Source organism: Lissotriton vulgaris, chromosome 1_1 (assembly GCF_964263255.1).
Source record: "Lissotriton vulgaris chromosome 1_1, aLisVul1.2, whole genome shotgun sequence".
Taxonomy (NCBI): domain Eukaryota; kingdom Metazoa; phylum Chordata; class Amphibia; order Caudata; family Salamandridae; genus Lissotriton; species Lissotriton vulgaris.
Window position 1 is genome coordinate 924,836,859 of NC_141685.1, and position 18,278 is coordinate 924,855,136.

The window sequence follows — 18,278 nt, forward strand, 5'->3', positions numbered from 1 at the left end:
AAGAGACTATATTTTGATGTATTTTTAGGCACCACCAAGAAAACGATCTACTGGAGGGTTCAGGCGATACAGATTTTAGAGGTTACCATAAATATGCCCTTTTTACTTAACCGTGAACAAGCATTGATAATGTAATGAACCTGACACACAGAAACATTTTGAGCAAAAATGTTTGGCTACTTGCATTGTGGTCAATTAGAGTTACTTTGGGCAACCAGCTCCGACAGGGAGACACTCAGGGGGGCCAGTAAGCAGGTAAAAAAGTTTTCAGGCACTTTTATCCTTTGCTGTAGATTTCTATAGAAGTGGTCCTGATACACGGGATACAGGAGGCTAAAGATGCTCAACAAAGTCTTTGATGAGATGATGGGGACGCAAGGTACTCTACAGAAATCTTCCTTTGGCTACTCCTCGGCCCACGGAGAGGGTGAGGTGGTCCTGGCCATGGGGTTGACATCTTTCAAAGTATTCACAGTCCTGGCAGAAGTCCAGTTGGAACCAGTCACCTGGTATTACAATCAAAGCCAAATCCTTCTCTAGGTGATAGCTCCTTGGTGACCAAGCTGCACTACAATGACACTCCTGGTCCAGTATACTCAGGTGCAAATATGAGCATCGGGTCCTGGTCTCTGGTGCTGTACAGTGGTGGCTGGTGGGATGTGAAGATTCTGAGCTACCAACTAGCCACCCCCCCGCAGGCTTCTTCAGCTAGTGTGGCCCTGTGCTGTGAACTTATATTTAGGCAACTGAACCTTGAAGTCTCTTGCTTTCTCTGGGCTCTAGAGATGACCTCTTCACGAGCAGGGCACAGCAGGCATACCCCCTTCTCCTTCGCTAGGCACCAGGATCAGCAGGAGCAGCCTACGCAGGTGTAGCCTCTCTTTGCCGGTTCCTCTGTGCAGCAGGCCAGTCCTTCTTTGGTCCTTCGCCCACTCCAGTAGAGATCTGTGTACCAGAGGTACAATATTTATGCTCAGAAAATGCCCTCAGGGTAGGATGCGGTTGGTAGCCAATGGGGTACCAGGTTCCCTCCCTCCTGATGACCCCTTCTTTTGAAGTGTGGTATCTGGCTATCCCCAAATGCACCATTCTACACACTTTCAACATAGCATAACTCCCCATTTGCCATTCAAATGCAGCTTCTCCTTTGAAGCTTGCCTTTTGAGCCATCACCTGTATGGCTTCCTGCAGAAGGGAGGCAACACTTCTCGCCAGTGTTGGCATCTATTGTCTTCTTTCCGGGGAGTCATTACAGGTCTCCCCAGCAGGACAGAAAGCTCCTTATGGGACAACCATGTCCTTCCATGCTTAAAAAACAGATTTGTGTTTTTACTGTCAGAACATGTAAAATATATATTCTGCCTGTGAAATATGCTGCACCCTGCATTAGGCTTGGTAGCCTGTAATAGGGGTTAAATATGTATATACTTCACCCATATGCATATATGCATATGGGTATACCCATATGCATATACTTCATGCATATACTTGAGGAGGCTTGGCTGTGCCAATGTTAAATGGCAAAGTCGGGCTAGCAGCTCAAAACTGCTCTTCAAGTCTGCAATGGCAGACTGTGAAGCTTGTTTTAGCTGTGTCACACCCAGCGAGGCACAACGAGTGCATCAATCCTTGGGGTGACATTCTAAATGACATGCCTTGGGTGCCCTTAGTATCCTATACTAAGTGCTTAGACGTAAATTATCTCATGCCAGTTGGGTGTTCGTCAATTCAACAAGCAAGTTTAGGGTCAGGGCACTGCCCTGCGGTCTGGTTAGCAGGCTTAAATGCACTCTCAGAGTCAACAAACCAGCAGTATCTGTCTAAACCCTTGGAGGTGACCATACAACCAAATAGAGGCATTTTCTTACAGGAGGTGACAAGTAGAAGCAGGAAACATGTGAAGAAAGACTTTGTGAGTAAAGCATTGAAAAGGACTACCTGACTACTTGATGTGCAGTGAAAAATCTGAGGCCTCTGGGCAAGTGGAGATCATATGCTTTCACCTCTCTGGCTTGGGTGTGGGTCCATGAGGTAATGAGAGTACAACAAGTGTTTTTCGTTGAGTTCCAATGGCGATTTGGGATTACTGCTAATGTAATGTTATTGTGCAACTCCCTGCATGATGACTGGGAATGATTCAAGCATGTAAATTCTTCAAGGCTTCAATGGAAGAGAATAGTAGATTGAGCCGTTTGTCCTGCACTGTTGGGGCAATACGGCCACAATCCGGAAAACATTGAATGTGACAGAAAACACCCTCCAAAGCCAACCCCAATGTAGCCAAAGGCCTTCTTACAGCAACCCAATCTTGTCTACTTGTGAACTTCAGTCTCTTCCCACAGACCATCTATGTATCACATGAGTGTATCCACTCACCCAAGGATCAATCACATGAGGCCACTGGCTCCTCCAAAGATCAGGCCAGCTGAAGGTATCGGCTCTTCCGTGGACTAGGTGAGGGGGTTGACCACCACATCAGGTTAGTGAGCACCCACGCAGTACAGACACACAGGAGCAGCCCGGCTCAAAGTCTTGGTGCAGTCTTTTATTGTTTATATTTGATAATATTTTCCACCCAATCTCTCTCACACCCATGAGACTGTCGGACATAGCACAGAACAACACACAAACTGACATCTTCACCATTTCGCTGCCCTTCCCCATCCAAGGCATATGATACTCACAATCCCACCAAAACAGCGATATCCCACTGTTTCTTCGCAGAAGAGACTTGTCAAGGTGTTCAACTGACCATGCCAGGGATGGGTGAAGGGCCCTCTGTACAGGAGGGCAAAGGCTAGGCAGGTCTGAAAAATCTTTGTAGTGTAGTGGCATCTCACTCCGCGATATAAGAGAGAATTAACTCACCCCAAGTGGCGCTCATTGTCATGTAATGTAAAGGGTTGAGAAAGGGTTGCTGGAATTTTGGTGGCTTGACCTGAAATGTAATTGTATGTGCCAGTGATAACATTTTCTAAAGCAGTGAAATCCGGCCATTTTGTGCCTTTTGAAAGAGAAACCAACTTCAAGAAACCCAAGAAGTATTTAGAAAGTATTTGAGAGCTGTATAAATTATTTCCAAATGATTATTAAAAGAAACAGAGGGGTAACTGCCATGTTACAAGAGAATACTGAAAATTTAAAACTCACTGTTTTTTACCAACCAGCTTTTGGCCACTTGACAACAGCAAACATTAAACAAATGGTTGATACATTTGACTGAGAAAGGTGGCAACAATATGCTGAAATTAAACATGTGACCTATTTTGGGGGTGGAGGGAAGAGCTTTCTGTCATGTGGCCTAATCTGGCATAAAGAGTTCAATGTTATGTGTCCTGTACAGTCCAGACGTCAACTGTCAAGTGATCTGCTTACAGGGCAAAATTCACTTTCAGGTGATGCTGTAAGGGGCAGAGCTTAGTCATGTGACCTTGCTGAACCAGTGGGGGGGAGCACTGACTGTCACATGATACTGCAAGCATGACATCACCCCCTATTTATGCATAAGTCTTTTTTTAGCCATATCACCTTTAAACTACTTCACTTCATTGCAAATGAATGTGATAAACCGGGTCCTCCATGATCTATTGCCAAATGTTGCCATGTAAGAAACTGTAAGTGCTGTGCGGTAGAGGGCAGAAATCACTATAATGCGATGCTGTGCGGGGCTTGGCTTAGAGAGACATATGAACCTGCTGTGTGGGGGAACATCCTTTACAACGGAACTTTTACAACGAAGTACCGTTACGACGCAGGTTTAACAACGAAAGTCGTTACAACGACTTTCGCTGGAGGGCGCTCTAGGATAGGTAATAGTTTAATTTACTATCCAACACCTTCCCTACTATCCACGGGGACTGGAATTGAACTAGTAAATTAAACTATTCACTATCCAGTGCCCTCCAACGCAAGTTGTTGTAACGACTTGCGTTGTAAAACCTGCGTCGTAACGGTACGCGTTGTAAAAGCATGCATTGTACCGTCATACATCCGCTGTGTGGCCTTAATATTCACAATTATGTCAGGTGATCAATTCCAGAAGGGACGCTCAATGTTAGGTGATACTGTAATAGATGTATCTTAGTCAAGTGACCCTGTCTGGGGCAGTGCTCACTGCCTTGTGATCCTGTTCAGTGCAGAGCTTTCTGTAATGTTATCATGACAGAGCAGGGCTCACTGTATTGTACTCCATTCACCTGCAAAGCTTACTTTCATGTGATTGGAGTAGAGTTCCTTTCCATGTGACCCTGTTAGGGGTAGAGCTCATTGTCATGTGACCCTAACATTGCAGCTCTTGCTGTAATGTGATTTTGTATAAGACAGAGCATCCTGTCATGTTACAGTGTCAAGGCCTCAGTGCACTGTTGTGTGATCCAGTTAGACAGAGCTCACTGTTGATCATGGGATCAGTCAGGAAATGGTCATTTATAAAGTGCTCATAACTCTACTTAATTTTAAGAACCTACTTGGGGAAGCAGATCTCATTTAGGGTCATCCATTTGCTTGGTTCAGGACAGCGCTAAGAGACAGAACTATAGGAAGCTGACAGAGGCGAAGCTCGCTAAACATGCTTGTGTGATTCAATCATAACTGTGCTTTGTCGGTGGGGTGGACCTCGCTGTTATAAGGTGCTGCCGGGGCAGAGAAAGTCATGATGCTCATGCGATCTGCTGGGATGGCGCTCAGTGGCAGGTTTGCTGTTACAGAAAGGCACAGGGGGGCACAGTTTATTATTCATGTGAATGCGATTCACCCAAGACTGTCCTCGCAATTAGCAGGGTGGGAGTTTGCTGTTAGAATAAGTTGCCAGTGGGTGGAGATCATGAATGGCCAAGAGCCCATCGGCCATTTGCGGGTGGGCGCCATTAGTAACTCCACCGTGGAATTTGGGATGGCCAAGGAAGTGGGTTATGGCCGGAAGTGGTCATGAGTTAGGCAACGGAGGAGATGGGGCAGAGTAGAACCCCTTTAAAAGTGGGCTACCCCCCGGTGACGCTCTCCCTGACCACTGATGTGCTGCAGGAGTTGCAGATTGAATGATTGTTTGCCTTACAGATTAGTGAGCAGCACAGCGGGCGTGGCATGGCACTGGGATTGTGGTGGTCTGAAAAGTTTCACAAGTGTGGTTGGTCAGGTCTTGGAGATTAGCTCTCCTCTTTGTCCTGCAGTACTGTTGCGCTGCTTGAGGGCACTAAGTTGTCCAGTTGGCTGCCTCCTTCGGGAGAAGCCTTTCAGGGGTGAGGCTGGTTGGGTGGAGGGCTGGCCTGCTGGTGGCACTACACTTCTAGCCCTACCTCAGGGACCCCAGAGTTTAGGTGGGGCATGACCAAGAGTCATGAGATGCCCCAGCAGGGACCAATGCCCTATAAAGTCTCTCGAGCTGTCAGAAATGTGTCAGTTTATCTCACCCGGTCTTCCTGTACTATGATGTCCCCAAATGGGGATGTAAAAAGGATAGGTGCAAAGCTGTGTTCTGGTTTGCAGTGTATTTTGCGATATTTTCTATTGTGTAATGTTATTGGTATGTTGTGGTTATTATACCGCCTTGTTTCATGTGAAGTAAATTTGCTGCGCCCTAACCCAAGAAGTTGAGTCTGTTGCCTTTGTGGGGGGAGAGGGCACTGTATATTTCGTAAGGGTGGTTGGCCCCATCTCCATTGCACAACTGAGCGCACTATATGATCATGTGATTTGGTGCACTGTGTTAAGTTGTTTCGGAGCTTGCTGTTACAGGTAGGTGCAAGTAGGCAACGATAACCTATGGCTATATTGTAATCAAGTTGAGAGAGTGCTCCTGTGGAAGGTACCATTATAATGTTGAGGAGGCGTTTGCAGGACGTCATGCCTAATAAACTGCAATTCCTTAGTAGGACTACCAAGACAGAGAAGAGAGCATGTTTATTCCAAAGACGTTTATACTGCAGAACCATGTCCCCAAGGCCCCCGTGTAATCCTGTAAGGGGTGGAGCTTACTCTGTGAGCCTATCATTTGCAGAGATTACCATCATATGACTCCAAACTCCTACAATTAGGCCGTGTTAGATGCAGCCTATTCAGCGACTGCACAAGGACGATCCTAAGCCTCGGCCTCCAGCATCCAGTTGTAAGAGGATAAAAACGTAATCAACCATTGACACAATGACAAGTCTCTTTCAGAAAGAGGAAATACAGCCATTTCTCAACATAATCAAATTCACTGCGGCAAGAAATCAAAGTCAAACATTGCATAGAAAGAGCTGCACTATACAGATGTGGGTCTAGCTCTATATCCTGGAGATATATATATACATACATATATATACACACACACACACACATATATATACATATATATATATATATATATATTAGGCATACGTTAAGACATCATAGACATTTGAACCAAATGATCATAAAAAATAACAGAATGACTGCTCCCCTTTGCCTTCTAGTAGTAAAAGAGGACAGACCTGGGACCTGAGCTCTGGTGGACCAACAAGCACAGCTTCCTTGAGCCACTATTCGGATTGTTGGAAATTGACCAAAACATAGTTTCAGTGATAACAGCTTCAGTTAGGGGTAAAAAAGTGACATTGCACCTACTCCCCTATTATCTCACTTCCAAACTCCCTACATTGTTTGCACCCTAGTACCCATTTAGGTAATCGTTCATGAATTAAAAAAAAAAAACTGCGTCTAGGTGGGACCTACTCTCACGATTACACTTCAGCCCTCCATTAACTGCTTGTGTTCATTAAAGCTCTGACATTTTAACTTTTTTTTATCCATACTGACTATTACAGTTTTACGAATCCTACCAACGCAGTGTTTCCCAACTGGAATAGCAACCTACAAAAAAGGATTTGTAGCCCTAAAATATGTATCCCACAAGGACTAGGGAAGAAGGTCTCACCCCCATAACAATAATGATATGTGCATTAGAGGTGTGCCAGTGGGTCGTCGGTCTCCTGATCCGATGGCTGCTCTTTGTATTGTGAAGAATTGCACGGGGTTCCATTGTGCGAGAGTCACAATCGGTGTCTCAGGTACTCTAGTCTTGGAGGTTAAGCAGGTGTGATCGCCACTGAGGTCTCGGCTGGCAGCTGAGGCATTTGAGGGTCATTGGGGATCACAGAATAAATCACACTTGCACCCACAGACATACCCCTCTCTAGGGGTGGCGATCACAACCTCCATTTTGATGCTCTGGGCCATCACAGGCTTCCTGAGGCGGTCATCAAGTGATCCAGAAAATGAACCCGACTTTCCCCAACACCACATGACTCGGATGGGACAAGACTAAGCGCATGGTTAGCACTGACTCGGATTAGTTGAGACTTTGCTTAAACATATGTTTACAGACACATAGCAGCTGGTATGCACAGAAAAAAGTTTGCACAGACATAGGGCATGCGCTGCCACAGAAATGGGAAGGGATGTGTGCAGGTTGGGCCAGCCAGAGCACCAGGGAGACGTTCAATTAGAAGTGGGACCCCAGAAGTCCCTCAGTACTCTACAGTTTGGAGGGCTCAACAAGTGCACCGCAGCAGATCAAGCACTAAAGGCTGGCAATAGGAGGTGGGAACAGACGCTCTTAATGAAAAATCAAAATGGCGGTGTTTTTATGTTACACTCGCCTTCAGAGCTGTAAACTGACTATTGTACCCCCACACCTCCCCCTCCCCCAACAATCCGCTCTACTAATTGTGCCATGAACAATGTGTTCAAACCGTCCCCTACAAGGCACGTCTGCCAATACCACTTTCACTCACACTGTTCTGTTGGGGGCAGGGCCTCTTTCAAAAGCCATCATATTTTTTCATTAGTGCGTAGAGCCCTTTTTCTCCCCAATTGCCCCCTGGGCCAAGTCTGTCACAACCCCGGATGCAGGGGTTCTTGCAATGGGCTCCACGTCCAACCTGGTCTGGCCAGTAGTGCACCCCAGAGGCGTTTTGTCTACAGACTTGCGATCTTCTTTGTTTTTCTGCTCCGGGGCTCCTATGAGGAGTTTTTCTTCGATGATGCCCTTTTTCACTGCTGTCGCCAGCCCCCCTTTTGTGGTAGCGCCTAGACACAAGGAATCAACCTGCTCTATGCCAGAGGGTGATAGCTTTGGGGAGGCAGATTTGCATTTGGCAGGAGCTGATGTCAATGTGGTGTGTTCTTCAACCACTTCCAAGAACCATCGTTCCTTCTGGCAGCCATTATGATGAACCCTCATAACGTCATTGGCGGAGCCATCTTGGTCCACAGTGTTGGATCGATTTGGCATGAGACCTGGTGGCACACCTCGAGTCACGTCTGGACAGGCAGACTGAGGATTCTCCTTTGGAGGCAAGTGCTCTTTCTCAACTTTTTTTATGGTCTCTGGCCAGGCAAGAGCTTTCTCGGTGCAATCTTTGGCCAACAGTTGAGGGACCTGGACAGGGTCTGCTGTCCAGCACCCCCTAGTTTTCATATTAGTGCAATATTCAGCCAAAGAAGATACTTCATCTGTGGCTTCTTTAATCCCAAGGGGACTTCGCCTGATGACCTCATACTCCTGGACTGGGCTTAAGGCCTTCTGTTGACAGCGAGAGGCCAAATAGGTGTCTTCAGTCTGCACCCCTTGGTGTTTCTTGGACAGCAGATCCCCCAAACCCACCTTCCGATCATCAGAGTGGCCTCTCTCAGGAGTTTTGACTCCCCCACTACTACAGATCAAATCCACTTTGGAAGAACTCACTGTGGATGGACTTGAAGGCAGGGAACTGGTCAATGTGTGCTTGTCATTGGTCTTGGTGCCATCCTTGGCTAGCACTGCCCGGCCATTTCCTGAACTCATGGAGCTATTACATAGTGCTTGCCCCCTACTCAGCTCCTCGTTCTGACTACTTGGATGTGTTTCCTTTGCTGCACTGATTCTTGGGGGCTCCACTGAAGATAGATTTATTTCCAGAGTTTTAGAGTCACCCTTCATGTGAGTTGGATACCTGTGTCTCTCCCATTCTTTCTCACCATGCCGATTGGATTCCCCCTTCATGGTCGAAGTCGGCCTTCTCATCTTGACTTCATCTGTCTTTACTTCTGTGGATTTGCCCTTCAAGTCAAGGGGGGTGCTTATCTCTGGCTCCTGGAGCTCTCTGCTCTTTTCTGCCCGGGTAGCAAGCAAGGCCTCACCACTGAGGCTTAGTGGGGACTCTTGGCGCCCTAGTCTGCGCATGGCCACTTGCTTCACCGCTCCTGCCTCTCCGAGGGCCAATGTTTCACCGTCCGTCTCCACCAGGCTCTGCAGGCCCAGTTCCCCGTGGAATTCTTTCCTGTAGTCGGAGTGTGAAGCCTCCAGGCTGTGCTTGCGCATCACCACCTTCTTTTCCGAAGTAAGTGGTGAGCCCAGTTTCTCCGCTGACTGGACCCGCTTCAGCAACGGTGATCGTGGTGGTTCAGCGCTTTTCGGTCTCGGCCGTACCACAGGTGGTGAGGAGTGCAGCTTGACTGGGAAGCTCTGTGTTGTGTTGGAGCTGCCCACGGTGTGTCCGGGCAACGGAGGCGGGGAGGACTGGGTGGGTGAAGGCGTGTGGGCCAGCGGTGAGAGTGGTATGTTGCCAGCAGACTTGCAGCGAGCTGAACGGTACTGGCGGTGCAGTTTTGGAGACAGCCCATGAAGAGTACTGGGACGGATGTGGTGAGAGGAGCTGGCTGGGGAGTTGGGTGTGCTGGAGGCTGGAGAACTGCTCTGGGAAGAAGTGCCTATGGGAAAAAGAGACAAGTGGATCACTTTACAAGCATGCGTATACAAGGATGAAACCAAGAAGTAGCCCATGATCTCGAAAAAACTTGCTACTTACCTATAACTCTCGTTCTCCAGTATTGGTATCTTTCATAGATTCACATGCTTGAATCCTCCCTGTTGTCAGGGTGAGAACCCACTGTACATTCTAACGCAGCAGGAGTAATATAAATAGCTTACAACAGATATCTCTACAGTGCTCCAGAATATCTAGAGGTTGTAGTTCAGTTCAAAGTATTCAGGAGCCAGGCCAATAAGTGCAGAGAAGTCGGGTTCGCATGAAGTACCTGCTTGTGGGAGCAAATCCTTCCAGTGCTCCAGCTGAATATGCATTTCTTCTGATAACAGCAGAAGTTCTGTGAATCAGTGTTGGCTGGGCCACATTGAAGCAATGAGTATTAGCCAGCATGGTTCTCTTTTTATTTTCCTAAGAAGCCTGGAAATGAGGGGAAATGGTTGTAAAGCATATGCATAAATACCTGACCATCTGAACAAAAACACATTCCCCACAACCCTTTTTGAGGGTCACAGTTTGCGCAAAAATGGCATTTCCAAGTTTGGCTTGCCCAAGTGTTGGAATATGGTGCTTAGAATGGATTGATTTAGCTCCCATTTGTGACAGCTCGATTTGTTCTGATTAAAGTATCTGCTAAAATGTTGTTCACCCCCGGCAGATGTTCAGCCTTTTTGGATACTTGGTGCGCTAATGCCCATTTCCATTTTTCCTGCGCCTCCAGGGAGAGGATCTGAGATCTTGTAACGCCTTATTTGTTGAGGTAATGCGCACAAGTAGTGTTGTCTGTTAGTATCAACACTGGTGATCCCTGAATCCTCAGCAGGAAGGCTTGAAGGGCAAGGGAAATTGCCTTGAGTTCCAGTAAGTTTCAATGCATCTTGGACTGCAAGGGATTCTATTTGCTACTTATTCGGAGATCCTGCACATGAGCTCCCCAGTCCTCTATCGAGACCAGTGTTGTGATTATGTACTTGGGAACTGGAGATAGAAACATTAGGCCTGATGAGAGATTAGTTCAGAGGTCTTCAATCTGTGGGGCGCGACCCACAGGGGGGTCGTGGAGTCCTTGAAAGGGGGTCGCAGATTCTGCAGAGTGCAGTTCAGGCGTTGGGCTGATCGAGGATGCTCAAGGCGGAGGTCTAATTCACACCGAGGTGTGAAAAACATCCAAGCCTCATTAACAAGTAAAAGGTCTTTTAAAGACCTGTCAAGTACTCGGGTGTGGCTGTGTGTGTGTGTCCCTGAAGCTGTTTAAGCTGGGCTCACATACATGAGCTGGGCAGGAGGGGGTGGGGGGGGAGGCTGGGGGAGCAGGCTGTAGTGTGCATCATGCAAAGCATTATCCTGATATTAAAGGTAAGCTTTAACAGTTTGGGATAATCTTTATTCTTCTGTGTTGAATTAGTCACTCTTCCTCCATATAACCAGGGTTGGTGCCTCAATATAGCGGGGTAAGGCAGCAGACTACAGGCGCTATCTAGTGGTGGTGCCAAATAACAGCAAAAGTCCCCAAAAAAATACGAACACATTTTCCTTGTATTAAAAGGTTTTCAGTGGCAAAGCAAAATTTTTCCTCGATTGCTGAAAATTCTTGTATTGTAGCATATTTAAAGTTATAGTAATGTCAAAGGGTAACTAAAAAAAATCAATGAATGTTGAATCTGAAAAGGAACACGGATATTCTAAGTAAGCCTATTTTGCTGCACGTCTGGTAGATAATAGCAATAGTACGTAATTTCATAAAAAAAATTTATGGACTACAAATTGAGAGGGGGGGCCTGGGGGAGCAGGCTGTAGGATGGATGAAAAGGTGGATGGAAGGATGAAAGGGTGGATGGATGAAGGAAGGATGGATGTATGGATGGAAGGATGAAAGGGTGGATAGATGAAGGAAGGATGGATGTATGGATGGAAGGATGAAAGGGTGGATGGATGGATGTGTGAAAGTGTGGGTGGATGAATGATGGACGGCTGTGATGAGGTCTAACAGGCGCATTTATGGTTGTCAAAAGTTGATGATGAGGAGTACCAGTTTCTAGAAACTTTTGTTGGAAGGGGGTCCTTACGCCTAAAAAGGTTTTACAAGGGGGTCTCGGCATCACAAAGTTTGAAGACCTCTGGATTAGTTGGAGTTGTACCACCAAGAAACCACCTTTATCATAGCTGGTGTGATTTGACTGACATTGTCGAATGAACCTTCCATCTGAACCCATTGCTTGGACAGTTCATCGTGGAAAGGTCTCATTCTTAGACGAGCACAAGGTACTAAGAGAATGGCTGATCTCGTCATGCCAAGAAGAGATTTGAGAAGGCGAACAGAAACAAACATACTTTTTGAGAGGATTTGAGCTAGTGTAATGAGTTTTGTTTGCTTTTTGTGGACAAGAATGCTTTGCCCTGTAATGTATCTAGGGTTGCTCCTAAGAAATGTAACCTTATTGAGAGGTACGGGGTAGACTTTTTGAAATTTACTATGAGCCCCAAGGATTGAAACATCCTTAGACACATTGTTGTGACCTTCAGTGCTTATTGGGCATATGGAGCTTTTATGAGCCAGCCGTTTAGGTATGGAAATACCTGAATGACTTTCTGCCTCAGACAGCCTGCCACTGGAGCAAGGCATTTTGTGAATATCAAAGGGGCTGACCTTAGAGCAAAGGGGAGGACTTTGAACTGGTAGTCAGTGTTGGCTACTGTAAATCTGAGAAACTTGCAATGATTGGGATGGATAGGGATATGGAAATAAGCATCTTGCAAATCCAGACACACCATGAAATCTCAGTGATTGAGGAGCTGTAGGATCTCTTAGACACTGATCATCCGAAAGGATTTCTTTTTGTACTTGTTGAGCTTTCTGAGATCTAGCACGGGATGCATTTCTCCCGATTTCTTCTTTACCAGGAAAAAGTGGGAATAGAATCCCATTACGTTCTGAGAATGTGGGAACTTCTCTATTGCATCCTTGTTCAGCATCACTAACACCTCTTTCCTGAGAAGATGGAGATGTGAAGTAGGTGCTCATTTTGGTTGAGTGGTAGGTGGAATTTGTGTGAACTCCAGGGTATGGCCATATGTGTTAAGATTCAGGATCCATTTATCCATTTTAATCTTCTGCCATTGATGGTGGCATTGGGAAATTAGTTTCCGACCGAATAGTATGTTGAAGGAGATGTAACTGGCACTAGGATGTCAGCATGGTTTCCTGTCAGTGTCTCTTCCTGGTATCGTTTCTTTTCTCCATGGCTGTTGCTTGGAGTAGGCGGATGCTGGTGGTGCACGTGTGAAAGTTGAAGAAATTGATGTACATAGACAGCATTCATTCCCCTTCTTCTCCCACTCCTCTCCCTGTGAGCACCATGAATACCGTAAACTATTGACCGTATCACTCTGCCAGTAAGAGCCCATACCCCTATGCATATGTACAGCCAGTTTAGGCACCATGGCCTATTTACCCATTGGAACCCCCGGCTTCCCTCCTGCGCATATCCTAAACCCCCTCTCTTATGGGTAAGCCATGAAACCCTCTCCCCCTGTGCGACCCCGCTGCGAAAGGCGACTCTCCTGCTTGACCCGCGCAAAACCCCCCATTCCCCCTTGAAGAAGCATCCTTCGCCTTGGCTGACGTAGCCCTCCCCAGCTGCACCTGGCTGCCCCCGCTCTCTCATGTACGGGTCATAAGATCTCTCTCTCTCTCTGTGACTCTGTCCCTGTGTCCACCCTGGCTACCCCTCCCTTCTCCTCACATGGGCAAGTCATAAACCTTCTTCTTCTGCAAGGCCCTGTCCTTGAGAGTCACGGCCGCGCCTGACCAACACCTCCTTCCCTTCCATGAATGCCCCTCTGTTGACAAGCCTTCCCTCCGCGCTCGATTGTCCACGCGGCATGAATACCACTCCTTTGATGACCCCTTCCCCCGAGTCCGGCTGACCACACATGTCCGAGGCCATCGCCTAAGCCAGGAGATACCATTTACTGCCCTTATTGTATGAAGTCACTCCTCCTCAAGAGACCCACTATTGATCCTAGCCACCCCACCCCCTGGGCTATGATCAGGCGTACACATCCTACGAAACACTCAGCTGCGTGATTGCCCTCCCCTCTTATCAGCAGGTCAAGGGTCCCCATTGTGAACACGTGTGGGGTAGGATTGACACGAGGATTATAGGGATGTCTTTCTTTTGCGTCATACTGTCCTGATTGTGTTATCAAGTGTTCTGTAAGGTATAAAAGCAAGAGTCTCAGCTCACTTGTTAGAGCACCTCCCGAAAGACACTGTGTTTCGTGTCCGAAATGACTGGCTCTCCTCATGAGTATTAAACTCTGTTCTTGATTCCTGCTTCCAGCGCCCGTCTCTTTATTTGGTAATTATTCACATGGGAACTAAGAGGCGGTTTGCGCCAGCGGCCTGGGCATCGATAGGATTATGGGCTCATTTTCCACAATTGGCGTCCCAACGCGGGGTCCATCAGTGACATAGGGTCCGATAAGAGAGATCCAGACGAAGAAGTGAACATCTAAATGATCGGGGTATGCCTGCCTTGAGAGGGCCCTCGCCCGGCTGCCGATCGACAGAACTTCACCAATTCTGAACTGACCTCTCTTGAGTGACCTATTGTCCTGACTGGAATCCCATAGGAATGCTACATGGAGTAAGAGAACGATCGGGCGCTGGAGGAGGGAGTCGAAGAACTATCCGTATGGTCCGGTCCGGGTAAGATTAAGTAGGGTGTTTTTACGCCTGATTGGTAGGGTGGCTCTGTCCACCTGATTGATTGATTGTTTGTATTGGAATCGGTATTTGTATACTGATATTGTTGGTATTGGTTCATTTAGCTTTGAAGGCTACTTGACATATTGGTTCTCTTCTGAGAACGAGACATTCTCTGTTTGCAAACAGCGGCGAATAGGAACGTCGTCCCTCTTTGCAGATAGAGAAGGGTAGGTAATGCAGACTTTTTGTCCCCGTTGTAATTCGTCATGCCTACTTTTCTCCCCACTGGATTGTTTGAAGTCGATTAATAATCGATTGTTGTTCTTTGAGATCTTCCCTGTCTACAAACTGAGACGAGTAGAAATATTCTGTCTTCCTTTTTGGATAGCGAAGGGCAGGTAATGCAGACATTTGTCCCCGTTGTAATCCGTCATGCCTGTTTTTCTCCCCACTGATTGGTTGGTTGCCTGGACATTGTTGTTCCAGGAATTGTTTCGTTTGAGGTATTTTCTGCCTGCAAACAACGTGGAATAGAAATATTCTATCTAGTCTTTGCAAGTAGTAAAGGGTAGGTTATGCCCCTTTGTGAATTCGTCAGTCCTACCCACTCCCCACTGTTTGGTTATTTGGGGGGTAGCTCGCATGGTCCGCCCAGGAGACTACCCTTATGGAGGACATATGCTCCCCGCTCATGGGCCATTTAGTGGAAGTAGATCATCTGGTCCGTCCAGGAGGCTACCCTAGTAAATGGAAGTACATCGCTCGGTCTGTCCAGGATGATACCCTAATGAAGGAATATATGTTCCCCTTTCGATCGATAATCTCGTTCCACCCCGGACCATTTATTGGAGGGAACTCGTCTGGTCCGTCCAGAAGTACCCCCTACTGAAAAGGACACATAAAAAATATGAAGTGATCACCGTTCCCTACTAATAGAAAGCTTTAGCTCGAAACACGCTAAGGAAGAGAAAGAAAAATAGAAAAGGAAATCAGGCTAAGTCAGTAACCCCCTGATGAGCTTTTGACTTCACTAAAAATAAGAAACATTAGAAATAGTTCATAATAAGAAATATAAAATGGCGAAAAGTTTGGCAGCAAAAATAGCCACGAGGTAGCTAGGCTTCACTGCCTGTTCCTGCTCCCAACATGCCTGCCTCATTGCCCGCCACGCCCAAATAACGGTCACATGAAATAGAAACAATCCAATAGGTACCTACCCCCATTCCGGAAGCTCCCGAAGTGCAACAGGTCCGCGGTTACGCCCATCCGGAAGGCGAGGCCTCGAGGCACGAGGGGCTCGCCTGGCCACGGTCAGGAGGAGATGATGTTGGGCAGGCGGTCCAAAGAATGACAGAGACCTCTCCTTCTCTCCTCTTCTGCTGCCCTGCAGGCCACGGGGGGGGGCTGTCTTGCCTCAGCCACCGACCACCCCCCCCCCCCTTCTGTCTCTCGCCTGGTCCGACCCACGAAGAAGGCCGAAGCCAGAAGCGAGAATGGCGGCGCTTTCAAGTAGTCCCGCCACATGTCAAATTCCTGGATAGTTACAGGTAGTGCCGCCACATGTCGACGCCTGGACAGTTCCAGGTAGTCCCGCCACATGTCAAGAGAAAAGGGGGGGCTGTCTTGCCTCAGCCGCCGACCACCCCCCCCATCTGCAATAGCCAGCACGGCCAATATCGAAGCGACGGAGCCGAGGAACGGCGCGGGGTCGCTGGAAGGGGGAGGTGACGCGAACGAGCCTCCCCCACCTCCCTCCAGGCGGAGGCTTCCAGCGACACCCCAATGCTCTTACTTAAAGAGGGTCAACATCAAAAAGCGGTCTTCTGCCCAGGACGGGCACACGCTCCATGCCTTCTCTCCTCGACCTTGAAGATTCTATGAGAGCCGGGGGGGCACCCCGATCCCTCCTCATGGGCGCCCCCGCCCCCTCACTGGGAACCACGACATCGGTGCAACTCCTGCCGGCACCAGCCTCGGATTGGAAATGGCTAAAATGCAGCCACGGCACAGACTTGTTCAGTTCCGGAGGAACACCAGGATGACCCGGTAGGAAAATTGTTGCCGCCCTTCCCACTCTTTGACTCATGGTCCATATTGTTAGACTGTTAACCACATAGCACAAAACTTTTTGAACTGCCAACGGAAGGTTCTGGGCCAACCATGCGAGACTAGAGACATTCTGACTATGCTGGAACTCGCCTAACCCCTCCCAAAATGGCGCCGACACAAAATGAGACGTTTTGAATAAACTTTGTTGCACCCTGATTGCGCAGCTTGTTGTCCCGAGATCTATATGCAGTTTTTGGATAATGAAAGTAGATATGAAGGATGTTGCGTATGTGCTTGGATAATGAACTGACTTAGGGTGGGTACTGATTATGATTTGGAAAATGAATTGGTGTAATTTAGATAAAGAATGAGTATTGGATAATGAATTTATGAATTAATTAAAACTGAATTCTTGACATGCATCATGCTTGCTCTGTAAGAAAATTTTAATACGATTTTATTGCACTGCTGCACTTTATGCAATGAACTGCCACCAATTTCGTTTATTAAAAGTATTTTGAAAAAGAAAGCATGGTTGTAGCAGTTGCATTAATGAGTTTTGGATGCCCTACTACTGTGAGCGAAGAATAAGTATGATGAAGGATGTAGATCAAAAGGGATCAGATATTTAGCAGCTACATTATGTATCGCAGGCAGCCAGGAAAAGTGTTTTAGACACCCTTAAAACGACACCACAGAAATGCCACCTGGCCGTCACCCTTGCCCCCGACAGAGAGGGTTACGACCGAGTAACTCATGTAGATATGTAGATCGTCAATGATCATCTATCTGACATTACTGGTCCCTCTAGGCTTAAACGCCGAGATGGTAAAGAAATGCAGTACGCGGAGATAGGTCGAGTAGGTGGTAGGTAAAAACATTTTTGGACTACTACATGCTGATGTACTTTGAATGCTGCCCCCCCACCCCTTCTTTTCCCTCCCTTCTGCAGGTCACGTCAGAACGTCGGCTGAAGTGTGGAAGAGCGACGGTCGGACCACCGACGAAAAAGGGAAAGAGGGAATATGTGTGTAGTCGTTATAACGATAAGTTTTTAAAAGACGTAGGCTTAACATGACTGTTCCTCCTTAGGACATAGCGACTGAGAGGATGGACTGACATAGAAACTGGACAGGTACTGAATGACGAAAAATTGACTAGAAATGACGTGTTAAATAATGTAACTGGACGTTTGACTAGGTAGGGAAAGGACAAAGAAAAATTATACGGGTAAGGGTTGCTACGGCACCACCCGTCTAGGAAGTTAGAAATGTTGCTGATGTTCAAAATGCACTACCCCCTTTCTCACACTCTTATAGATATAGCCAAGCTGTCCGACTGTTCTCCCGATCAATACTTGCCGTTGCCTCAGCCTGGAGAACTTCCCACCAAAGGAGGGAACAGAAAAATGGTTTAAGATCCAGCCATGGGTAACTAGCACGACCAGGTTAATTACTGATCGACCAACCGAGGTGTGAGTATTGGTAATTGGGAACGCTCGCAGGCGTGACAAGCGAGAAGGGAAAGGGGGGAAGGGTAGAAAGAGCTAAGCACGTAGATAAATAGGATAGTAAAGATACGTAGGATATATATATATATAAACAGATCTTGTAGGCTAACAACTGTTTCCTGTCTTGTCGTGAATGTCTTGTATATGTGTAATACATGTGCCGTCTTCCCTGTCTGAGTTTGTGTGTGTGTAATGTACGAATTTATGTCTTCCCTCTGTCTGTATCTGCGTGTTACCTGACCTT

At 47.1% G+C, this 18,278-nt stretch overlaps 1 protein-coding gene across 1 annotated transcript in view; it reads right to left on the minus strand.

Moving 5' to 3' along the window:
• Window positions 1-2,531: 2,531 nt before the first annotated feature.
• The window catches only part of MAST1 (microtubule associated serine/threonine kinase 1), a 237,263-nt gene continuing 221,516 nt past the window's right edge, over window positions 2,532-18,278 (minus strand). The window contains exon 25 of the mRNA XM_086959098.1: window positions 2,532-9,708. Coding sequence (XP_086815224.1) covers window positions 7,802-9,708 — 1,907 coding nt within the window. The 3' untranslated portion in view covers window positions 2,532-7,801. The remainder of the gene's footprint in view (window positions 9,709-18,278) is intronic.